Raw genomic sequence first — 26,982 nt, forward strand, 5'->3', positions numbered from 1 at the left:
CACACGGTGTCCCCATCTGCACCGATGCGCTTAATATACAGGAAGCACGAAGAAGAATAGCGCCAGTATATAGGCCGAGTGCTTTAAGAATTGCCAGTGCTTTTAGCACAGTGTCTGAAGACGCTGTGAATGTCATTGTCGGGATGCTGCCAATTGAAGTACTAGCCGTGGAACGGAAAGCCTTTTACCACCGTAACCCGTCCTGCCCAGGAGTTAGTGAAGATGCAGAGCATGTGTTCTTTACTGATTCTCGTTTCGATTTGTTACGCAGTACCTGGACAGAGTACTTTGCAAAGAAAATTCAGACAGAGTCTTTGATAGAAACTATGCTTTCGTCGGATGCAGCATGGCAGGCAACAAGCGTTTTGCGACGGAAGTTCTTCAGGAACTTCGTCGGTTGGAAAGAAAACGGTCGGAAAACATAGCGCGTGACATTAGCATGACGGAAGAGCAGTAGCTAGAGCTTCCCTCCACAAAGTAATGTCTAGCGGCGGTTCCGTGAGGAAATAGGAGGTTGACGCCAGAGGTTTTAGGCCATAACTCTGGGAAAAAACACACAGATACAGACACACTAACGCACACATACACACAAGCAAATATATACACACAAGCAAATACATACACACATAACACACACAGGCGAACAGACTCCAACTTTATTAAATTAATAAGTACCTAGGTTTCTGTGCGGTTTCTTTTACTTTAAATAATCTAAGCATTCTTTGTTTTGGTGTGTATGGTTAGAAATAAAATATTTAAAAAAGATATTATTTTTCATTTCCACTCCTTACGTCTTTATTTTATCTACATCCTAGATTTCTAGTTTGTCTGAAAAGATTCTCATATAAAAGTATCAAATTAAAAGTAATGATATTCAGATATATAGCACTTGATTAAATTTAGTAAAGGATAGATTGTTCTTTGATTTCATTATATTATCTTAATTTGAAGTACAAAGAAAAGCAAAATTATTTATAGTATTTTTTAAAATATTTTTATATAAATAGTTAAACAGTTAATAATAATACAAATAGTAATGAAATTTTGAGAAATAAAGTAAAATTCATACTTACACAATTCATTTGAGATAAAAGTAGATATGACAATAGTATATTCAGAGATATAAAATATGTGAAATCAAATCCATGTTATTAAATAATAACATTGTATTTGTACTAAAAATTATTTTTTATACTTAAATAAATTACAATAAATAAAATACAATTCCATTTTACTATGTGGTAATTGTTTAAATTCCTACATACTTCGTATGTCTTCCAGTAGCTAACAGTTGATTTTTATCTTTATTTCTTACTTCTACTTCAAGGAAGGCAATTTTTTTACCAAGTTTTCTAGTGACCGCTTCCACTTCAACATTATCACCTTCTTTGGCGGCATTCATATAACTAAAAAAAATTTTCTTCATTTTATAAACTATATATTATTTGGTATAAATCCTATTAGTAAAAATTCAACCTATATATCTTATCCATTTATAATAATTGACAGTTAATTAGGTATCTGTTATTTCCGACAGAATCTACATTCTAAATCAGTGATAGCTTCATCATATAATTAATTTTTTTTTAAATGAATATGATAAATAATTAGCTGTGTGGCTACAGCATTAAAGAAGATAGCCACCCTCGTTCTTCCCGTGGGTGTCGTAAGAGGCGACTAAGGGATAACAAAGTTCCACTACCACCTTGGAACTTATAAAGCCGACCAATGGCAGGATAACCATCCAACTGCTGGTTTTGAAATACACAGGCAGAAGACGGGCAGCAGCGTCTTAAGTGCGACAAAACTAGCCTTGCGATCACCAACCCGCCTGCCCAGTGTGGTGACTATGGGCAACACACATAAGCTCACACTATTTTTGTGCGAACTTTGAAGGCCTATCTCCAGCAGTGAACTGCAATAAGCTGAAATGATGATGATGATGGTGATAAATAATATAATTGTAAAAGGTAAGGCTTTAGATTAAAAACCGTCAAATTATGTAAGTTCAAAATTTGACCGTTAATCGACATAATTTCGTAAAAAAAATTAACCTTAACCTATCTAACTTTAAAATGACGGTTCCTAATCTAAAGCCTAGCCTTGTTAAATGACAATTAAAAAGTAAATTTGACTACCTACTACAATAATTAAAATTTTAGGTTTTCATTAAAATATTTAAAAATTGATAATAGTCAATAAATGTAAAAAATACCTCACACTGAGATCAACAGAAACTCCTCTAGTTTCAACATTTTCGTTAGCAGTTAGAGCATATGTTGATACAGCATCTACCAGATGAGCAATAAATCCTCCATGCAATGTACCACGTTGGTTCAGATGTTCTGGGCCAACTTGAAACTGACACACCATTCGGCCACTATCACAGCATAAAACCTTCACCTGTATGTATAATTATATTATACTATACTAAATTACTGGAATTGATTTCCATTTTACTATTACTGTGTCAGACTTTGCTAATGGCACGATTATGGACAGCTCTCATGATCTCAAAAAAAAAAATCTGATTCTGAGAATATTTTGAGAAAAATTTCTATGTAGACACATTAAAAAAGAATTTGAATTGAATTGAGTTGATAGTTAATGGCTTTCACTAGTACCGAATAGCACATATGATTTCGCCAATGTCACGTAACATTATAAAAGAAAAAGAACAGATGTTCAGATATAATTTGCTGCAAAATTAGTGGCCAGTATTTACTCACAAAGTTTTCATAAATATTTTTAAAAAAAGTGTTCTACTGCTGTGATTATATAAGTTACTAAACGTTTTTTTTATTGTTGATTTAAAATTATCTCGAACATATCAAATGTCAATCTTAGGTTATAACTTATATAAGCATGATATTATCACAGAAGTTTTAATATGTCTTATAAAGTTTAATTAGTAACTTATATTATTAAGTATTATTGAAATTATATTATATTCACATCAGTTTAGACATGTTGTTTTTATTCTATGATTTACCTTTCTCAAGTGTTGATCAAAGCATTTTGTTGTAGCAATGGTTTTGGTAAAAAGCTCTGCAACTTTTGCTGCTTTAGAACTCATATTTGAAAGTTATTTAAGGTTATAAAACTGTATGAAATAATCATGAAATAATACATAATTCAATTCACATCAACCTCAATGTTTACGTTGTTGTTTTAAAATTTATCCCCAATAGGGAAAGGCAAAGGACTATAATCCATACAGCCTAGTCTGAATTTGTAAGTTTCGTTCTGATATATCAAAAGGCCGGAGCCAAGTCTGAAGTAACTTTATTGTTCTTCTGATTCGATGACTGGTAGAGTAAGGCCGAAACCAAGTCTGAAATTTCATATTTTCGTCTACTCTTCTTTGTCTATAAGTGATAGGCGAGGTCGAAACCAAGTCTGTAATAGGCCGAAGCCTGAAATATCAAAATAAAATTTCACATCCGATGAATGAAGGTCCTGATCCTGTTTCAAATATCATTGATAGTATTGCAAATAAATTCAAATATACTAGTATAGTTATCCAAATTAGTCAATAAATCTTGTGTATTGCGCGGGACATTTTTTGGTCCAGAAGTTGATAACAAGTTGGCTATAAATAAGAGGCGTTCCAGATTAAAAGCGGAGCATTCAAAAAATATGTGATCTAAAGACTGTGTAGAGTTGTTGGTGCAATGTGGGCAAACGGGCGATGAGATGATACGCATACGATTCAAATGTGCATTAAATCTGCAATGTCCAAATCTCAAGCGGCATAATATTGTATAATATTTTCTGCTTCTATGTTGATGCGATTTAGTAAACCAAGGACTTTTTCCAATATCTTGATTTATCTGAGCATACCAAGATCCTTTTCTTAACAAGGTTTGTCGCCAAAGATCACGCCAATCAGATAGGATTTTTGATTTAATAGCAACTAATAGATCAGTGTATGGTACGGCAACATTCTCATCAACAGGGCTGCCGCTGTCACTGTCAACAATTGAACGTGCCAGAAAGTCCACATGTTCATTTCCCCTTACTCCTATATGTGAAGGTGTCCACAATAATTTGATGTTGTAGTTTCTTCTGGATAGTTGATAAAGGAGATGTCTTATTTCTAAAATGATGAAGTTTGTATTAGCACTGAATTGATAATTATCTAAAGCCTTTAGAACGCTCATACTGTCAGTAATGATCAGCCAATATTGATTAGTTTGTTTTTTAATGAATTCTAGGGCAGCAGTAATTGCTAGAGCTTCAGCTGTAAATATTGATATCTCCTTTTTCAATCTGACGCCTTGGCCAAACTTCAGATGAGGTACATAATAGGCCATGGAAACATTTATATCATTTTTTGATCCATCTGTGTAAACTTGTTTGAACTTATCAGAGTATTGTGCTATGAGGTTGTAAACTTCCTGGCGCTCTTTTAGCTTATGGTCAATAATAATATCGATTTGATTAATAAGACAGTCAAACTCCTTTTCGTAACACATCCAATTGCTAGAACTGTGTATTTTGTGTTGGTTATTTAGATTTAACATGAATGAATATTCGAAGAGAATAAATGGGTTATTAGAAGTTAATGGAGCATTTACAGGATATTTACTATGTAAGTAATTAAGCTTTTTAATTAGAGGATGATTACTAATGGAAAACAGTTTTAGCAAAAAACAGTATTTCAAATATTTAAATCTAAGGTGTAAAGGGGAAATGTTGCACTCGACCTGTAACGAATTAATTGGGGTTGTTTTCATGGCGCCAGTGATAAGTCTCAGGCTGTGATTTTGAATAATATTTAATTTGTTAACCAACTTGTCATTAGCAGAAAAACATAGAAATCCATATTCAAAATGACTGCGTACAAGAGATTTATATAGGGTAAGAAGGATTTTTGGATCAGAACCCCAATATGTTTTTGCAAGAGACTTTAAAATATTAAGAGCCTTAAGAGCTCTATCAACTATGTGGTCTACATATTTGTTCCATGATAAGTTATTCATGAATATAACACCTAAAAATTTAACTTCATTTGTGATAAGAAGAGATATATTATTATAGTTTATTTTAATTCTTTCAGACCCTACTTTATTAAAAACTATGACTTTAGACTTTTCAAAGCTAATGTCCAATGCAAGATAATTAAAATAAGAATTTAATTTAACTAAAGCTTCGTTTAACTTAAGATTTAGGGTAGTTATATTATTACTAGAACAATAGACTACCAAATCATCAGCAAACTGTAAATTGTATATATGAGAGCCTAGAATTAAGTTTAATCTATGTATATAAAGTGTGAAAATCAATGGACTCAAAATGCTACCTTGACATGTACCTTTATGAGAAAGCCTTGGACCAATAAGTCTATTATTATACTTAACAAATACCTTCCTACTGTGCAAAAAATTAAAAATCCATTGTATAACTTTTACAGGTAAACCAATCGCAGCTAATTCCGTGGATAGAATATGATGGTTAACATTATTAAAGGCTCCAACTACATCGAAGAAAACTCCAGCGAGAGCTTGCTTTGATTGTATAGCATTATAAATATCAAGATGTAAGTGAGCAATGCTCTCCCTTGAAGACCTGCCTCTTCTAAAACCAAACTGATTAGAAGGTAAAATATGATTAGACTCTATGAAATGTTCCAATCTTTGTTTTAAAAGTTGTTCAAATATTTTTCCCATGCAAGAAGTCAATGCTATAGGTCTATATGAATCAAAGTTAAACTTGTCCTTGTTGGGTTTTAAGATAGGTACTAAACAATCAACCTTCCAATCCATAGGAATAAGATTATGCTCCCAAAGAAGATTCAGGATATTTAATAAAATTAGTTTAGATTGAGAAGACAGGTGTTTAAGCATTTTATATGAAATGTAGTCAAGGCCAGGTGTAGAGTCTTTTCTGGATGAAATAGCAGAATTTAATTCGACAATGGTAAAAGATTTTATAATAAAATTTTGATTAGGAAGAATATGGCAGAAAGAATTAAGATTAAAGGCTGGCTCTACAGTATCTGGAGTATATTTTTTGAGAAAATCAAAGATCCAAGAATAGTCAGAGTTGTTATGGGAAGGTGGAGAATAGCTTTTGTTAAATTTTCGCATATACGTCCAAATGACTGATATAGGAGTCGATCTGTTAAATTGTTCACAAAGTTTTATCCAACTGTTTCTTCTCTCATTTCTGATAATATATTTTTTGGTGGCTTGTAGTCTTTTAAAATTAATGTAATTAGCCTCAGTGGGATCAGATTTAAAAGTCAAATAAGCGTTTTTGCTATTTAATACGGCTTTGGTGCAATTGAAATTCCACCAAGGAAGAAGTTTTTTTTTTTTATTTAAGTTAGAAGGAGAGCATGAAGATAAAGCTGTATTAACCAAAGAGTGCTTAGAAATAGAAGATGATTTCCACAGTGCTGAGTGTAAAATATCTGTAAATTTTGTGTAGTTATGAAGGGGGTCTTGTGTATCAAGAGAAAATTCAGTGAGCAATAGTTGGACTTTTAAATTATAAATGTTCCAATCAACGTTGTTCAGGTTAGGGAAGCAGGGTAGTGAGCTACTATTGGGAATAGGAGTGGCATTGTAATGATTGTTATTAAGTAAAATTTTTGTGATTACAGGAAAGTGGTAGCTGCCTAAGGGATCGTCATGTACTGACCAGTCACACTCTAGAGCCAATGAAGGTGATACTATGGTTAAGTCAAGAGCATTCTGTCTCCATATGTGCGAACCAACAGTGGTCATACTTCCGTCATTAAGTATAACCAAATTATTGTTATTGATAGACTCTAAAATGTCTTTGCCTCGACAATTAGAAGTAGAACAGCCCCAGGCTGAGTTTAGGCCATTAAAATCTCCTGCTAGGAAGATTGGTTCTGGTAAACTTTTAATTAACCTGTCTAGTTTAGATTTAGAAAAAGCAGGATTGCAATTAGTTGGACTGTAAAAGCTTATGATAGTAAGTTCTTTGTTGCTAGAGTATTTTATACGAACAACAACATTTTGAATGGAGTCATCATAAAAAGTATCAATTTTAGAATAAGAAATAGAGCTATGTATTAATATGGCTACGCCATTGTGGGTGTTTCCTGAATCAAGACGAATTACATTGTAATGACGTATCTTAAATTTTTGACAAGGCTTTAACCAAGTCTCACAAATTAACGCAATGTGAATATTTTTGTCCAAAAGGAAATAATTAAAAATATGTTGATTGTGTAGAATACTCTGAGCATTCCATTGCACAATATTTAAAGTATCCATAAAGTACAAATTATTTATTAGTAACCTTTTTTAATGTATCTTGCAGGACATTTTTAATATTTTGGGAAGAGATAGGTATTTCATTATTTTTGTTTAGTGTTATAAGTTTTACTAAAGCTTCTGTAATAGATTTGAGTATTATTTCGGAATTTAAAAGAGATAAGAACTGATCAGTTTTGTTTAATGATGGAAAGTGAGAGCTGTTTAAAACATCAACAAAGCTTTTTTTCTGAAATTTATCTCTGTTAAGCTGGATTTTTTCTTTTTTAACAGGGCATGCAGGGGATATGGCAATGTGATTGCCAGAGCAGTGACAGCAACTGGCTGCAGTATAAGGAGTCTGACAATCTTTAAAATTGTGACCTTCGCCACAAATGCTGCATCTTTGTGAATTTTTACAGAATTTTGCAATATGACCATACCTTAAACACTTTAGACACTGCTTTACTGGCGGGATGTACTGCCGTACTTCGAACCGCCAGCTGTTGAGGTCCACACTATCTGGTAAATTGGGACAGGAAAAGGTTATAGAAATTGTTTTTGTGGGGATTAATTTTATTTCTCCATTTTCTCTTACACGTCGCATAAATCTTCGTATAGATATAATATTTTTCGTGCTAGTTAGAGCTGAATATATTTCTTTATTGGATAATTCTATAGGCACATGAGAAATTACCCCAGTGACCTCTGTAGCGGCAGCCGGAAGGGAAGCTTTAAGTTTGTACCCATCAAGATATTTTTTGTTGCCTAAGACCGCGTTAGCAAAAGCAGGTCTATCAAAGATAACTCCAACTTTACTTTTATTAATGCGTTTTAGTTGTTTCACGCCTTTATTATATTTTTTTATGCTATTAGCGAGTGTCATCATGTCTCTTGTTCCGATTGGCTTGTCAGCCTCTGTACTCTCCAGGAATACAATATAGTCAAAATTACCCCCGTTCTCAGGGTAGTGCCGCACGTAATCGGCTACCCGAAACGGGGCATACCTTTCGGCGTCTGTTAGCTCAACAGATTTTATGGACTCGGAGTCGGAGCTCAACGAGTCGTCCTCTGCGTTACCTTCCTCCTTCTTTTTCCTTTTCTTACTTCTCCCCATCTCTTGATTAATTTATAAGTATTTATTTATAAAAAACTCCAGTGAATGAATTATAAAATTAATAAAATATTTTTGAAAAAAAAAGACCGCCTTTTCACTTCAAAGTTCCCGCGCTTTTTTCCCTCAATGTTTACGTTACTCTTTGACACGTGACGTAACAAAATGTCAATATTAGAGTGACAATTGACAACAACATGTTGTTGTTGTTTTAAAATTTATCCCCAATAGGGAAAGGCAAAGGACTATAATCCATACAGCCTAGTCTGAATTTGTAAGTTTCGTTCTGATATATCAAAAGGCCGGAGCCAAGTCTGAAGTAACTTTATTGTTCTTCTGATTCGATGACTGGTAGAGTAAGGCCGAAACCAAGTCTGAAATTTCATATTTTCGTCTACTCTTCTTTGTCTATAAGTGATAGGCGAGGTCGAAACCAAGTCTGTAATAGGCCGAAGCCTGAAATATCAAAATAAAATTTCACATCCGATGAATGAAGGTCCTGATCCTGTTTCAAATATCATTGATAGTATTGCAAATAAATTCAAATATACTAGTATAGTTATCCAAATTAGTCAATAAATCTTGTGTATTGCGCGGGACATTTTTTGGTCCAGAAGTTGATAACAAGTTGGCTATAAATAAGAGGCGTTCCAGATTAAAAGCGGAGCATTCAAAAAATATGTGATCTAAAGACTGTGTAGAGTTGTTGGTGCAATGTGGGCAAACGGGCGATGAGATGATACGCATACGATTCAAATGTGCATTAAATCTGCAATGTCCAAATCTCAAGCGGCATAGTATTGTATAATATTTTCTGCTTCTATGTTGATGCGATTTAGTAAACCAAGGACTTTTTCCAATATCTTGATTTATCTGGGCATACCAAGATCCTTTTCTTAACAAGGTTTGTCGCCAAAGATCACGCCAATCAGATAGGATTTTTGATTTAATAGCAACTAATAGATCAGTGTATGGTACGGCAACATTCTCATCAACAGGGCTGCCGCTGTCACTGTCAACAATTGAACGTGCCAGAAAGTCCACATGTTCATTTCCCCTTACTCCTATATGTGAAGGTGTCCACAATAATTTGATGTTGTAGTTTCTTCTGGATAGTTGATAAAGGAGATGTCTTATTTCTAAAATGATGAAGTTTGTATTAGCACTGAATTGATAATTATCTAAAGCCTTTAGAACGCTCATACTGTCAGTAATGATCAGCCAATATTGATTAGTTTGTTTTTTAATGAATTCTAGGGCAGCAGTAATTGCTAGAGCTTCAGCTGTAAATATTGATATCTCCTTTTTCAATCTGACGCCTTGGCCAAACTTCAGATGAGGTACATAATAGGCCATGGAAACATTTATATCATTTTTTGATCCATCTGTGTAAACTTGTTTGAACTTATCAGAGTATTGTGCTATGAGGTTGTAAACTTCCTGGCGCTCTTTTAGCTTATGGTCAATAATAATATCGATTTGATTAATAAGACAGTCAAACTCCTTTTCGTAACACATCCAATTGCTAGAACTGTGTATTTTGTGTTGGTTATTTAGATTTAACATGAATGAATATTCGAAGAGAATAAATGGGTTATTAGAAGTTAATGGAGCATTTACAGGATATTTACTATGTAAGTAATTAAGCTTTTTAATTAGAGGATGATTACTAATGGAAAACAGTTTTAGCAAAAAACAGTATTTCAAATATTTAAATCTAAGGTGTAAAGGGGAAATGTTGCACTCGACCTGTAACGAATTAATTGGGGTTGTTTTCATGGCGCCAGTGATAAGTCTCAGGCTGTGATTTTGAATAATATTTAATTTGTTAACCAACTTGTCATTAGCAGAAAAACATAGAAATCCATATTCAAAATGACTGCGTACAAGAGATTTATATAGGGTAAGAAGGATTTTTGGATCAGAACCCCAATATGTTTTTGCAAGAGACTTTAAAATATTAAGAGCCTTAAGAGCTCTATCAACTATGTGGTCTACATATTTGTTCCATGATAAGTTATTCATGAATATAACACCTAAAAATTTAACTTCATTTGTGATAAGAAGAGATATATTATTATAGTTTATTTTAATTCTTTCAGACCCTACTTTATTAAAAACTATGACTTTAGACTTTTCAAAGCTAATGTCCAATGCAAGATAATTAAAATAAGAATTTAATTTAACTAAAGCTTCGTTTAACTTAAGATTTAGGGTAGTTATATTATTACTAGAACAATAGACTACCAAATCATCAGCAAACTGTAAATTGTATATATGAGAGCCTAGAATTAAGTTTAATCTATGTATATAAAGTGTGAAAATCAATGGACTCAAAATGCTACCTTGACATGTACCTTTATGGGAAAGCCTTGGACCAATAAGTCTATTATTATACTTAACAAATACCTTCCTACTGTGCAAAAAATTAAAAATCCATTGTATAACTTTTACAGGTAAACCAATCGCAGCTAATTCCGTGGATAGAATATGATGGTTAACATTATTAAAGGCTCCAACTACATCGAAGAAAACTCCAGCGAGAGCTTGCTTTGATTGTATAGCATTATAAATATCAAGATGTAAGTGAGCAATGCTCTCCCTTGAAGACCTGCCTCTTCTAAAACCAAACTGATTAGAAGGTAAAATATGATTAGACTCTATGAAATGTTCCAATCTTTGTTTTAAAAGTTGTTCAAATATTTTTCCCATGCAAGAAGTCAATGCTATAGGTCTATATGAATCAAAGTTAAACTTGTCCTTGTTGGGTTTTAAGATAGGTACTAAACAATCAACCTTCCAATCCATAGGAATAAGATTATGCTCCCAAAGAAGATTCAGGATATTTAATAAAATTAGTTTAGATTGAGAAGACAGGTGTTTAAGCATTTTATATGAAATGTAGTCAAGGCCAGGTGTAGAGTCTTTTCTGGATGAAATAGCAGAATTTAATTCGACAATGGTAAAAGATTTTATAATAAAATTTTGATTAGGAAGAATATGGCAGAAAGAATTAAGATTAAAGGCTGGCTCTACAGTATCTGGAGTATATTTTTTGAGAAAATCAAAGATCCAAGAATAGTCAGAGTTGTTATGGGAAGGTGGAGAATAGCTTTTGTTAAATTTTCGCATATACGTCCAAATGACTGATATAGGAGTCGATCTGTTAAATTGTTCACAAAGTTTTATCCAACTGTTTCTTCTCTCATTTCTGATAATATATTTTTTGGTGGCTTGTAGTCTTTTAAAATTAATGTAATTAGCCTCAGTGGGATCAGATTTAAAAGTCAAATAAGCGTTTTTGCTATTTAATACGGCTTTGGTGCAATTGAAATTCCACCAAGGAAGAAGTTTTTTTTTTTTATTTAAGTTAGAAGGAGAGCATGAAGATAAAGCTGTATTAACCAAAGAGTGCTTAGAAATAGAAGATGATTTCCACAGTGCTGAGTGTAAAATATCTGTAAATTTTGTGTAGTTATGAAGGGGGTCTTGTGTATCAAGAGAAAATTCAGTGAGCAATAGTTGGACATTTAAATTATAAATGTTCCAATCAACGTTGTTCAGGTTAGGGAAGCAGGGTAGTGAGCTACTATTGGGAATAGGAGTGGCATTGTAATGATTGTTATTAAGTAAAATTTTTGTGATTACAGGAAAGTGGTAGCTGCCTAAGGGATCGTCATGTACTGACCAGTCACACTCTAGAGCCAATGAAGGTGATACTATGGTTAAGTCAAGAGCATTCTGTCTCCATATGTGCGAACCAACAGTGGTCATACTTCCGTCATTAAGTATAACCAAATTATTGTTATTGATAGACTCTAAAATGTCTTTGCCTCGACAATTAGAAGTAGAACAGCCCCAGGCTGAGTTTAGGCCATTAAAATCTCCTGCTAGGAAGATTGGTTCTGGTAAACTTTTAATTAACCTGTCTAGTTTAGATTTAGAAAAAGCAGGATTGCAATTAGTTGGACTGTAAAAGCTTATGATAGTAAGTTCTTTGTTGCTAGAGTATTTTATACGAACAACAACATTTTGAATGGAGTCATCATAAAAAGTATCAATTTTAGAATAAGAAATAGAGCTATGTATTAATATGGCTACGCCATTGTGGGTGTTTCCTGAATCAAGACGAATTACATTGTAATGACGTATCTTAAATTTTTGACAAGGCTTTAACCAAGTCTCACAAATTAACGCAATGTGAATATTTTTGTCCAAAAGGAAATAATTAAAAATATGTTGATTGTGTAGAATACTCTGAGCATTCCATTGCACAATATTTAAAGTATCCATAAAGTACAAATTATTTATTAGTAACCTTTTTTAATGTATCTTGCAGGACATTTTTAATATTTTGGGAAGAGATAGGTATTTCATTATTTTTGTTTAGTGTTATAAGTTTTACTAAAGCTTCTGTAATAGATTTGAGTATTATTTCGGAATTTAAAAGAGATAAGAACTGATCAGTTTTGTTTAATGATGGAAAGTGAGAGCTGTTTAAAACATCAACAAAGCTTTTTTTCTGAAATTTATCTCTGTTAAGCTGGATTTTTTCTTTTTTAACAGGGCATGCAGGGGATATGGCAATGTGATTGCCAGAGCAGTGACAGCAACTGGCTGCAGTATAAGGAGTCTGACAATCTTTAAAATTGTGACCTTCGCCACAAATGCTGCATCTTTGTGAATTTTTACAGAATTTTGCAATATGACCATATCTTAAACACTTTAGACACTGCTTTACTGGCGGGATGTACTGCCGTACTTCGAACCGCCAGCTGTTGAGGTCCACACTATCTGGTAAATTGGGACAGGAAAAGGTTATAGAAATTGTTTTTGTGGGGATTAATTTTATTTCTCCATTTTCTCTTACACGTCGCATAAATCTACGTATAGATATAATATTTTTCGTGCTAGTTAGAGCTGAATATATTTCTTTATTGGATAATTCTATAGGCACATGAGAAATTACCCCAGTGACCTCTGTAGCGGCAGCCGGAAGGGAAGCTTTAAGTTTGTACCCATCAAGATATTTTTTGTTGCCTAAGACCGCGTTAGCAAAAGCAGGTCTATCAAAGATAACTCCAACTTTACTTTTATTAATGCGTTTTAGTTGTTTCACGCCTTTATTATATTTTTTTATGCTATTAGCGAGTGTCATCATGTCTCTTGTTCCGATTGGCTTGTCAGCCTCTGTACTCTCCAGGAATACAATATAGTCAAAATTACCCCCGTTCTCAGGGTAGTGCCGCACGTAATCGGCTACCCGAAACGGGGCATACCTTTCGGCGTCTGTTAGCTCAACAGATTTTATGGACTCGGAGTCGGAGCTCAACGAGTCGTCCTCAGCGTTACCTTCCTCCTTCTTTTTCCTTTTCTTACTTCTCCCCATCTCTTGATTAATTTATAAGTATTTATTTATAAAAAACTCCAGTGAATGAATTATAAAATTAATAAAATATTTTTGAAAAAAAAAGACCGCCTTTTCACTTCAAAGTTCCCGCGCTTTTTCCTCTGACAACAACATGCTTGCAGCATTTCTAAAATGTTTTCTTTTTAAACAATTTATTTCAAAACTTTACATACTATGCTTTTTGATAATTTCGGTATAAATCATGTCCGCGTGGTAAGATGCCAAAAATACTAACCACATTTCTCTGTCAAACTGAATTTCGATTCTCCGGGCTAAAAAATGCACCAGTTCTCTTGTGTCTGTGTGTGAACTCATTCAGAATTTTTAGCACAGCTACTTCCTGGTTCAACACTTGGGTCTTTCAAATGGAAACGGCACAAAGATTAATTAGGAATATTTGTGTAAATAGAATATTGTATATCTAAATAAAACTAAAAATAAAAATATTTGTTAATAAGATTTTTTATAAAGAACTAGTTCAACAATAATAAGCGTACGGCTCACCTGATGGTCAACGTTTACCGTAGCTTGTAGACTCTAGCAACACCAAACGCATCGCAAGCGCGTTGCCGAACCAACTCCCAACTCCAGGAGTTCTGGTCATCTTACTCACCACAAGAACATCGCACTACTTGAAAGCAGTATTATTTGTTGTATTCTTTTTAAGGTCGACGCACTTCCTCAGTTGGGCTACTCACACTTAGAGCAGGATATTTCCTGCTATGCTCTACCTCCGTAAAATAATAATATTAATTTATAACAGAAACAGTGTCTATGTTATCTAAACGTTTATAACAATAAAGCATATACTTAGTTTAAATCGATATTTTTTTTACGAATCGAATTTGTGAGTAAATTCTGTTATAATAATCTTTGCTTTTTTTATTTATCAGGCATCAAGTTTTTTTTTTGATAAAATAGCAAATTAATATTTTTTATAATAATGTAAATGCAAATTATAATGAATGACATATTATTAAATATGTATGTATTATATAATTAATAATATAATATAATTATGTATTCCGCTCTAAGCATTATTTATAAATTAATGCTATCTATTACTTGATCCATGACACCCACAGATTAATAAACAAAAGGCAGATGGAGCGCGCCGAACATGCGAGTGAAGCCACCAAAGCGAATACAAAATCAAAAGCGAATACAAAGTCGCAGCAGTGCTAAAGATAGCGTCGTATTGTTTAAACATCTCGAGTGATTCATTATTTTGTGTCAAAAAATGCCGTCTTGTGTTATTAAACATTGTGAAAGTTGTTCCCAAAAATAAAAAAAAGAGGATGGAATTTCATTTCACAGGTAATTATAAATTATTTAATTGATTTTATTATTTATTCACTCAATAAATTATATGGTTATCTCGGAACACAAAACCTCGACATTAATTCAACTGTGTTGCCAGTGTTCGGCGAAATGTTTTTCCCTTCAATTGGGGAAACTACCTGATGGTCTAGGCGTTAGTGAGACTGACTTTTAAATGTACGGACGTGTGTTCGATTTCCACTCGTAATATCACGCCTAAATAGTTATTCCGAATTTAGATGTATTTTTATCTGTTATTATCATTTACTGTGATTCGGTCATTAATATCTAATGCAGGAACTTAAATAAAAATGTATATGGTTATCAATTTAGTTCCTTATATATATATATATATATATATATATATATATGATAATGATGAAGTTATTTACATATATGGTATATTTTGTTAAGTTGTGGGCAATAGCCAGATTATAATATTAGTGGAATTAATGGAAGATGCTAGATATATTTAAAGAATACATATTGTAATCAGTGTCAAGTTTTATTATTTAATGATTTTTGCAGATTGCCGACAGATGTTGTTCTACGCGAGGAATGGGTTTCTATTATTCGCCAAAGCAGGCAAGACAATAATTGGCAGGCTTCAAAATTTTGCGTTGTGTGTTCATTACATTTTAAAGAGGATGGCTTATGCTTTACCGAAAAATATCGTAGGTTGATAAAAAAATATTCCGATGTAATTATTTGTAATACTATCTAATCTTTTGGTCTAGTCTTTAAGTTGTCTGTATATCGATGTATGTGTGTGTGTGTGAATAAATGATGATGATTATTATTATTATTATTATTATTAATAAATATTTTAAATTATGTATTTTTTTTAATTTGTCTAATGAAATAAATATGATACTACTGAAAAACACTAAAGTTTTATTATCTAGAGTTGTAATCATTGTAAAGTCCATTTAAACCTTATTAAACAAAAACAAAATTAATACCCGAAGCAAAGTGTGGACGGACCGCTAGTGATAAAAATCTTGACATATTACCTATTTCTTTCGTTATTTTTAACGAAACCTTTATTAGTATTATTATTATTATTATTAAAGTATTTATTTAGTTATAAATTCATGTATCCAAATAAAACTTTAGAACCTATTGTCGAAAAGGACATTTTAAAAAATACAGGGAGTTTTTTCTTTTTATGGTATCATTATACACACATAGATGCACGTGTTCCTACAGTGCCATTTCTAGTCGCCACGCACACATGAATAAAAAGTGGCTTCATACTTTTTGTTGCACACGCTCCATCTGCCTTTTGTTTATTAATCTGAGATGACACCTATAAAAATAATGCTATACAAAAGTATATAGTTGAGCGTGTCATTTTAAATTTTAAAGCATTTTACCTATGTCAAGTTTGTTTTGAAATAGTCAATAGGAAACACGCTGCAAGAATAGTTAATTTGCTGTGCAATCAGTATACTTGATATGAATTAATTTATTTGTGTACAAAACATTTTCTCTTTGTTTTAAACTGAGAAAAAAAAAATTAAAAACTATTTATGTCATATTTTGAAATAGTTGTGATATTAGTTTTGATAATCAATTACATAGATTACTTAATATGAAATAATTATTTAATATATCATTCCATTCATGGTAAAATTCTTTAATTGATACACGTGTATTGCTGGGTGATAAGTTATTTATCTGCAATTAAAATATCCCATAAAAATCTAAGGTGCCAAAAGGACTCTTCTGTAATTTACATTGTAGATTGTAAATAAATGAACATTTATCTCAATCGACTAAGATTCTCTCTGTACAGAGTTGTAATATATTTTATATCATCCGTGGAACAGAAATGTCGTTAATCTTCATAAATGTTAAGTGGTAGAATTAAATAAAATTGAAAGCGAAAACGCTAATGAAGATAAGTAAAAAAAAAAAAAATATTTTTTTAATTATCTAAGAGATCATTAATTGTTGAAAAGATGTAAGTTAATTTTTGTAAAAGGTGTAATCTTATACTACTATTTTACGGTTAAACTACTAAATATTAGGTGTTTTATACCTATTCAGTCGACTCTCGTTAATTCGAAACTCGCGGGAGTCGAAAAATTTTACGAATTATCGAGTGTTTCAAATGTCAAATGGTTCGAAATTATTGAGAGAAAATAAACAAAGCTTCGAATTATTAAGTGTTGATCAATTAATACATACAAATTTTTGAACTGCTAGTCCTTAACAATGATAAAAGTCACCCTACTTCTCAATTTCCTTCTACTTTTTCGATTAACATCTTCGACAAGCATTTATACTTTTTAGGACTCCACTAACACAAACTTTTAATCTGTATACAACGAAAGAGTAACTGAAACATACCTAAACAAACCAATTCGTGCGTAACTGTGTGTCAAACTAATCATAATAAAAACAATGATTCGTGTACGATGATACATGTTTGTACAAGTTTGACTTTTTTTGTCTCGAAATGTACTCACAAGCTTTCCGTTTCTTTCTCTCTGCAACTTTGAATTGTCGAGTGACACCGATTGACGCCGATTAGTTCGAATTAACGCGTCGTTTTGTTACGTAGCTGTGGTTTTTTCGTTCAAATTACCAAGAGTATAAAAATGTATTGATTTAGTTCGAAATATAAAGAGATTTTGTAGGGAACTCGTGATGACTTTGAATTATAGAGAGGTTCGAATTATCGCAGGTTTGAATTAACGAGAGTCAACTGTATATTAATTTAATGCTTATTAAAAATATATAAAATAGATATTGGCCGAATCTCAGACCTACCCAATATGCACACAAAATTTCATGAGAATCGGTCCAGCCGTTTCGGAGGAGTTTAACTACAAACACCGAGAATTTTATATAGGTATTAGATTTATTATATTGACATAATGCTCTAGTAGAGTTGTGTTCCCGTGACCGGTAAGGAAGGTAGACAGTTCTTAAGGACAGCGTGGGTGGGCGATGCTTTTGCTCCCGGTATTGTATACGTCAATAGGTTACGGTACTCGCATATCAACAAGCGCACCGTGTACTTGTTGTTGATTTCCTTGCAAATTTGCAAGAGTCCGGGGAACACTCAAAACCAGCCCTATAAAAAAATCCATTAATATTGGACGTCTGTTAGCTTTAAACCATCTCTAAGTCAAATTTCGTGTTTGTAACATAAAAAATTAAGGAATTTTATAAAATCTTTCGACAGCCCTTAGATCGTATTATTAGTTGCAAAATCCGTTCTTAGAGGGTATCTACTAACTATTAATTATCTTTTTGCTAAATTTCCAGCTAGTGGTACAAAAAAAAAATTAGTATTTTATAAAACATATTCGAGATCTATTAGATCTCTTTAGTGCGGCCCTGTCACAAAATTCATTCTTGGCGGAAGTCTACTACGAATTAACTGCCTCTCTATCAAACTTAAGTACATAGAGCAAAAAAAAAAAATTGACTTAAATAAAATCTTTCGACAGTCCTTAGACATATTTTTTAATGCAGCCCTAGTCGCAAAATCTGTTCTTAGTCTTAGTCTTAGTCGTCTACTAACTATTAATTATCTCTCTGCAAATTTTAAGTTTGCAGTCCAAAAAATTAAGGACGCTTATACAAACTTCTGAGAGCTTCTAGCTTCCTTTACTAAGGACTTATGGAAAAATACGTTTTAAGCTGACTTCTACTAACTCTAAGTTACTTCCCAATCAAATTTCACCTTTATATGTCCAGTGGTTTTTAAGATTTCGTGATGAGTGAATGACTCAACGATTTTATATAAAGACACTTATTTCAACTTAAGTTTCATTCAGTTTATGTTGTCCGTACTCTGCATCGTGTTGTTGCAAAAAAATATGATTTGTGGGGTTTGAATATAGATTGAATTTTAATATAGTACAAAAATATATTTTTATATTGTGTACATAAACCATGCCGCGTGATGTCGGCCGAGTAGAATAGCATCACCCCCTTTCTTCCCGTGAAGGTCGTAAAAGGCGACTGAGGGATAAACCTGGCTCAAAATCATCGGGCTCCTAGAGAAGGAAAACTTCATTTGAAACCCGGAATGGGGTCTCCATCAAGTATTCGTAGCATAGCTCTAAAATGCAAAAGACTGCAGGCGAACTGGCTCCACATTTATCGACTTGTCGTTCCTGTGGGCCTTGCCAGTGAGGTTTAGAGGGTAGCGCAGAGCTTAGGCAACTCTGCGTTTTCCCTGAAGAGTGACCTAGGTGACACAGTGTCTGTCTGACACTGTCGAAATCGTCTGCAATAGACGGACTAAGGGCAATGATGATGATGATGATGATGATGACATAAACCCATTTTTTACGTTTTAAAACGCGTTTTTTTTAGCTAAAGCTTGATTAGAAGTACCTATGGATAGGATTTTTTTTTAATTTTGAAAGTATTAGATATATGTGAATGTAGATTGAAGCAGGATAGACCATTAGATTATATATAATTTAGATTTTCTGTCATTTTGATGAATTATTCAATGCAATTGGACATTGTCCTAAAAGTAGCGTTTTCGATTACAGAAAGGAAAAATAATTGTAATATAATAAGGTCAGAACCACTAGACTACTTTAAACATTATAGTTTCGTTTGTGTTTTGTACAACTAGTACAAAATATTCTTGTGACGACAGCTGAGTTTTATATTATTTGTAGATTTGGGATTTATCGATTAATATAGATTAAAGGTTTGTGCATTGTGTGAGTGCATCATTTGTCTTCTTTTTTCTATTCTTCTATATTACTTACTAGTTTTAAAGGAAGACGTGCCCTAAGTCGAATGTTTTCAGATAACTATTGCCATTTTTTCGGTCTTTGACATTGTTTGAATGGAGAAGGAAAACTTTAAACTAACATGTTCCAATTCTATTTTCGATTTTTTAAAAAGTCTTCTTTATTTTTAAGTTTTATAGTATCTACAAAATGATGCTTGTAATGTAAATATTGAACTATTTCAATTTTCTACTTAAACAATTTGTTCCGTTTCTATCGTTCAAATGTTTATAATTTTTAAATTTCCGTGCGCTCGTTTACTTAACCAATGAAATGTCGTAATTTCATTTTAAACGGTACACGCTTGTTATTTGACCAATGAGAGCGCCCGGATCACCGGCGCGCATGCGCAAGCCAACCTCCCAAAGAAAGCAGCGCCCGCGGCGGCCAAGATCAAGAACAGCTGTCATCTAACCGTACGCGTCGCCGTTGCTTCCGTTGAAACCAAAAGCTTCACTGTTCCGAATACTGCATCTTGCGAAAGTTTGTGTGTGGCATGATTTGTGGACGATTAATGCAGAAAACCGTGGCTGGCCAGCATAGATCCTTTTAGTCGCAACAAAGCCAACGAGAACCACTCCGTCTTCCGTTCCTGCTGCGCAAGGTGAGTTGTGCTTGTGCATATCTCTTGGTCTATATTCTAAGCGTGTACCGTTAATTACCGGCGAGTATATATTCATACTTGATCCAGATTGTACGCATAGATATTTCATCATCATTTAAGCGAACCGTATTCATTTGCGTACATCTTTTTGGTGCCGAAACCCGGGACTTTTGGATATATTCGGTCAGCCAAAATGCCAGTTTAAGTTCGTGATTGTAACGAAAATAACATTTTTCTATCGTTTATTGTACTTACATAAATCATAAACATACCATAACGTAAAAATATTTAACAATTACGAAAAAATTCTTTGTTCCATTCTGTCCGCTAACACCCACATATATCTACCGCCAAAAATTTAATTTTTTCTTACCGCTTACTTACCGTTCTAACCGATCGCGATCTCTGTTAAAATATACCTACCTAGAACATCGAGTCGTTTATTATCAATTGACACAAAATTATTTACCGTTTTTACCATTTGCAATAACAATATTGCAAATTATATCGTACCTTAATTTCTGTGTTAAGTTGAATACTACACGACTAGTTACGTCGATCGCCCAACATACCGTAATAAATAAATTTTATAAATAACTTCATTTTAACTTTAACATTATAAGTAAAATATCTTGTTGCATTGTATTGATATTAACGTTAACTACATATATAAAGTAAAATTGAAACTTATACTTATGATCAGTTTATAAAAATTAAAATTAATTTTATTTCTAATATATATAGCAAACCGTTCTGAGTTCTAATAAGGTTCATTTTAGTTAATAACCTTGTGTAAGGTGTTCAATATTATAGTTGTCGCTTTAACTACGACCATCGATTATTGTTGCTTACCTACGACCACGGATAGCGTGAGTGTTGTTATTTAAATAATCTATATAAATAAATAAAATTGGAAATCTCTTAAACGGCTGGACCGATTTTAATGGGATTTTCACTGGTAGATAATTAATGTAATAAGGAATAACTTAGGCTATTTTTACTTTAGAAATTTATTTATTTATTTTTTTTAATTTTCCAAACTAAAATATTATTATTATTTTTTTTCTCTCCACCTTAACGAAGTTGCGGGCTCAGCTAATATAGTATAATATTCTCAATAACCGTTTAGTTTTAATAAAAGGCGTTTTGAATTCAGTAAAAATTGTTTATTGTTTTAATCGTTAACGATGTCTTACCTAGCACGACGTAAATCTAAACCTGGATTCAAACGGTGTACCGAGACGAATTATACTGTTAGTAATTTGCCTAGTTTGCGACGTAAACGAACTATCGCGTATAATCGTATTACGAAGGCTCTCGAGGTGGGGAAGTTAATCGAAACCGATCCATCACAGACCGAGTTATTTCTTTCATATTGTCAGGAAATAAAAAACATCGCGGATAGTTTTCAAGAGGCACACTTCATCATTTTGGACCTTTTAAACGAGGAGGCCGATGATGTAGATACCGAGATCCAGGAGAATTTCGATGAAATGTACTTTCGGGTCGTTGCAATTCAACGTAAATATCAACAGGGTTCGTCGCAAGAATTAAATAATGCGAGGCGTGATTCGTTCATGGGTGCGCAGAGCAATATGCGCTTACCGAAAATTTCACTTCCGGTATTTTCTGGTGCTATCAAGGAATGGCCTGAATTTATCGCGACTTATGATGCGTTGATTCATCAATCAACAATTCTAAGTGATATCGAGAAATTTCATTATTTGGTGTCGGTGTTGCGGGGTGATGCGTTATCGTTAATTAGAACGTTTCCGGTCGCTGGTGAACATTATATAAGTGCATATGATGCTCTCAAGTCCCGCTATGAGGATAAACGTGAATTGGCATTTGCGTGCTGGCGCGATATTTTGGAAGTAAATTTCAAAACATCACACGCTCAAGATTTCCGACATGCTTTAAATACAATAGATGAAAACTTGACTATTTTGAAAAAGTTGAAGCTACCTACCGAGCACTGGGACTTCGTACTTTGTTACAATATTTTGTCAAAACTAGATACTAAACTTAGACGCGAGTTTGAGGAAAGGCACATCGACATCGAGCTGCCACAATATCAACATATAAGGGCGTTTTTACACTCTAAGAGTGAAGCGCTGATACGCGACACGCACTTCTCCGCCGTTACTACTAAAACTTCACAAATTAGCAAGGAAGCATCAGGTGCCTTTCAAAAATCGAAGCGACCTACCGTCACGCATTCGCTTGTCGCCCCCACCGCCGACCTGTCTAAGAAGAAGGTTGGTGACAAACAAGAGGGCAAACCAACTCGTGTTGCGACAACCTCCAAACTTATTCGTAAGTGTTCATACTGCAGTGCAGAACACCACATAACGGCTTGTAAAGATTTCTTGTCTAAATCCGGGGACGAGCGCATGGCTGTAGCTGGCGAACGGAAATGGTGCTACAATTGTCTCAACTCGTCTCACTCGGTGCGAGAGTGCACATCGATATTTTCGTGTCGAAAATGTCATCGTAAACATCACACTCTACTACATCGAGACCAAGTGGGGAACGACCCTAACACCGCGCGCGATCATTCACAATCGGTAGCTCTAGTTGCTAAGAAATCTTTTACCCCATCGAACCCGTCCGCGAACACGACCGTGTTACTGGCCACAGCCATGGTTCAAATTCGTGACACATGTGGTGAATTTCATACGTTCCGAGCGTTGTTTGACACGGGTAGTCAAAATAATTTTTTGACAGCACACGCCGCTAAGCGACTTGGGCTCAAGCCTAGAGCCATCTGCGCCGAGGTACATGGCTTGGGGGGTGCTCCTGCCTCAGTCAATGGCGTCGTGACGTGCGACCTCGGCACTAATGACAACGTTAAATTTCATCTCGAGATGCTCGTCATACCGAACATCTGCGGAGATCAACCCATCGCAAGACTCAATACGGATGGATGGAATGATGTCAAGACATTACCGTTAGCAGATCCTGGTTTTGACATCCCTGGTCCGATCGATGTGTTGTTAAATGCCGACGTTTTCGCTGAATCATTGCTCGAGCAGCGTTTGAAGGGTAACGGGTCTCGACCTCAAGCATTGAATTCAGTTTTCGGGTGGCTTCTCCTAGGGAAGTCGCGACTCGCATCCTCTCCTTCATGTTTGATGGGATTAGCACCTCCTAGCATGGATGAGAGCTTAAACAAAATAGTTCAGCGTTTCTGGGAAATCGATAACGTTCCACAATCTTCTCGATTAACCCCAGATGAGCAAGTTTGTGAAAATATTTTCACTAATAACCACTACCGTGACGAGACCGGAAGGTATCATGTAGTTCTTCCTTTCAAGAACAACTCGGAGCCTCTTTTTGAAGGGTCTCGAGCGATAGCCTTACGGCGCTTCCATGCCATTGAGAAGCGGTTGTCTCGTGATCAATCGTTAAAACAACAGTACACCGATTTCATGACTGACTACATCGAAAGTGGTCACATGACTCTGGTACCTGCTAAGCACATGGGCTTAGGCAAGTACTACATACCGCACCACTGCGTCTTGCGTCCCGACAGCTCCACGACGAAACTCCGCGTGGTGTTCGACGCCTCGGCTAAGGACGCGAATTCAAAATCGCTTAACGATTCGCAACTTGTAGGTCCAAAGCTGCAATCCAACATCGTGGAGATTCTTCTCCATTACCGGGAACACAAAGTCGTCTTTATGGCGGATGTGCGCCAAATGTACCGCCAAATTAACGTAGCTCCTCATCACCGTGAGTACCAGCGCATTTTCTGGCGGGCTCACCCAGATGAGCCTCTCCAAGAATACATTTTAAATACCGTCACCTACGGAGTATCTTCTTCCCCGTTTCTGGCATGTCGCACCATCCAGCAGCTGGCCAATGATGAGGGTCATCATTACCCTAAGGCCAAGGCCGTTTTAACTTCCGATATTTATATCGATGACATCGTCACCGGAAGTTCAACGATGGAGGATGCCTGCGATATCAAATCGCAAGTCATCGCTCTTCTCGCTCGCGGGTGCTTTGAGCTACGCAAATGGGTGAGCAATCGACCTGAGCTTCTAAGTGACCTTCCCTCAGAAGCGTGTCTTTCGGAAGCTATTACTTTTAACCAAGCCGAAGACACAACCGTGAAAGTTCTTGGGCTGAAATGGGAGCCTGGCTCAGACTCATTTGTTTTTAACGTCCAACCGTCAAATCAACCTTGTACCAAGCGAACGATTCTGAGTGAGGTAGCCAGGGTCTTCGATCCTTTGGGATTTCTATCGCCTCTAATAATTCAAGCCAAGTGCTTGATCCAAAAACTTTGGATCCTCGGCGTTTCGTGGGATGATACTCCCCCACCGGAAATTGTTGCACAATGGAACAACTTTTCTCAACAACTTCCACAAATCAGAGAACTTAAGGTTCCTCGCGGGTTCGTTATCGAAGGCGCTCAATCGTATCAACTGCATGGGTTCTGTGACAGCTCTGAACTTGCGTACGGCGCCGTCATTTATCTACGTGTCACCGAATCTGACGGTTCCATTCGCCTCTTCCTTGTTTGTGCACGAGCTCGCGTCGCGCCTTTGAAGAGGCAGTCGCTGCCACGGCTGGAACTTTGTGCTGCGGTTCTACTTGCTAACCTTATGAAATTCGTCAAGGAGACATTGCGGATTCCCATCCACAACACTTATCTTTGGAGCGATTCCACCGTTACCTTAGCTTGGCTGCGGTCCCCTTCTTCGCGATGGGTAACTTTTGTCGCAAATCGTGTCAGTCACATCCAGGACACAGTTCCTACCGAATGTTGGAGGCATGTGCCCTCTGCGACCAATCCAGCTGACATTTGCTCTCGAGGACAGCTGCCAACGGAACTATTAACCAACACGCTATGGTGGGCGGGCCCCGAGTGGCTCTCTCAACCGCAGTCTGAATGGCCAACAGACATATCTAAATGTCAGACGCAGGAGGACGTTGTAATTCCCGAACAACGTAGTACCGTTCTCATCGCTAATCAAACCGAGACCACTTCGAAAACGTCCATAATTGATCACCTTTTCGAGAAGTATTCGTCTCTGGATAAAATTTGTCGGATCGTAGCGTATATCCGTAGATTTCGCGTTAACTCGTGCGTTGATGGTCCACGACCTGAGAGTCTTGTCGTGACGGACGTTGAATATCATCGTGCTCTCCTGATGATCGTCAAACATTTCCAAAACCGTTTTTTCTTTGACGTTATATCAAATCTAAGGTTGCGAAAACAGTTGCCTCGCAACTTCCGTAAGCTAAATCCTTTCCTGGATGATCAAGGTATTCTCAGGGTGGGCGGACGGCTGGCTCGCTCTGGTCTTGAATTCGAACACAAGCACCCGGCATTGCTGCCCAGGAAATGTGTGCTCACCACAGCAGTAATAGAATCCATTCATCGGAAGAATCTTCATCCCGGTCTGAACACCACGCACTACCTGATCTTACAGCAGTTCTGGATTCTGGCAGCTAAGCGTGCCGTTCGTCAACACCTCTCGAAGTGTATACGATGCTATCGTCTCCGTCCTCAACCATTGCAACCGTTTATGAGCGACCTTCCTGCCTTCCGCGTCAACCAGGCAAAAGCTTTCTCTCAAGTTGGGGTGGATTTTGCGGGTCCCTTCCGGATCAAATTGGGTATCCATCGCGGTGCTAAAATCGATAAGGCTTACTTATGCTTATTCGTCTGTCTGAGTACCAAGGCTGTACACCTTGAAGTGGTATCCACTTTATCGACTGACGGTTTCATCGCTGCGTTGCGTCGTTTTGTCTCCCGTCGGGGCCGTTGTAACGTCATACATTCAGATTGCGGCACAAACTTCGTCGGTGCAGCCTCGCAACTCGCATCATGCATGGAGCAAGCAACGAGCTCAGAACGGATTGCATTTAAGCGTAACCCCCCATCTTCTCCACACTTCGGTGGAGTATGGGAAATTCAAGTGAAAGCCGCGAAAAGTCATTTATATCGGATTGTTGGTGATCAAACTCTAACCTTCGAGGAGCTTACCACGCTCTTCACTCAAATCGAATCGATTTTAAACTCTAGACCCCTGTGCCCCTTAAGCTCTGACCCTAACGACTTGAACGTTCTTACACCTGGTCATTTCTTGACGCTGGAACCTCTTACGGCGGTTCCCGATCCAGATTACTCTAATGTTAATCTTAATCGTCTAAGCCGATGGCAACTGATTCAATCGTTCCAACAGCAATTTTGGAAACGTTGGAAACAAGAATATCTGCACGCGTTAACTCAGCGGGCAAAATGGACTAAAGACTCAAAACAATTAACCGTCAATTCGATCGTGCTTATTAAGGATGATAATCGACCTCCACTCCAATGGGCATTAGGACGAGTAGTCTCCTTACACCCTGGGCCTGATGGAGTGATTCGAGTAGCTACTTTAAAAACTAGAGATCATGTAATTAAGAGACCTTTAGTTAAATTGTGCCCTCTGCCAAGCGAATAACAATCTTCTTACCAATCGTAGTTTAGTTTCTTAATTTTAAGATTAGTATCGTAAGTCAAACGTAGTTTA

At 35.6% G+C, this 26,982-nt stretch overlaps 2 protein-coding genes and 1 long non-coding RNA gene across 3 annotated transcripts; 2 read left to right on the top strand and 1 right to left on the bottom strand.

The window, feature by feature from the left end:
* Positions 1-767: 767 nt before the first annotated feature.
* On the bottom strand, positions 768-3,156 carry LOC123668970 (acyl-coenzyme A thioesterase 13). The gene is made up of 3 exons (XM_045602657.1): positions 2,993-3,156; positions 2,216-2,403; positions 768-1,406 (listed from the first exon to the last, which is right to left on the bottom strand). The coding sequence occupies exons 1-3, from the start codon at positions 3,074-3,076 to the stop codon at positions 1,250-1,252; spliced, it is 429 nt and encodes a 142-aa protein (XP_045458613.1). The 5' UTR covers positions 3,077-3,156; the 3' UTR covers positions 768-1,249.
* An 11,682-nt stretch (positions 3,157-14,838) lies between these two features.
* LOC123668619 lies at positions 14,839-15,875 on the top strand. The gene is made up of 2 exons (XR_006745606.1): positions 14,839-15,073; positions 15,605-15,875. It is a non-coding gene; the product is annotated as an uncharacterized LOC123668619 (long non-coding RNA).
* Positions 15,876-21,639: 5,764 nt separating this feature from the next.
* On the top strand, positions 21,640-26,913 carry LOC123668867. Its single transcript, XM_045602559.1, has one exon. It carries the CDS (start codon positions 21,640-21,642, stop codon positions 26,911-26,913), a length of 5,274 nt encoding a protein of 1,757 aa, XP_045458515.1.
* The last annotated feature ends 69 nt before the right edge of the window (positions 26,914-26,982 follow it).

The sequence above is a fragment of the Melitaea cinxia genome, chromosome Z, assembly GCF_905220565.1.
Source record: "Melitaea cinxia chromosome Z, ilMelCinx1.1, whole genome shotgun sequence".
In the NCBI taxonomy this organism is placed as follows: Eukaryota; Metazoa; Arthropoda; class Insecta; order Lepidoptera; family Nymphalidae; genus Melitaea; species Melitaea cinxia.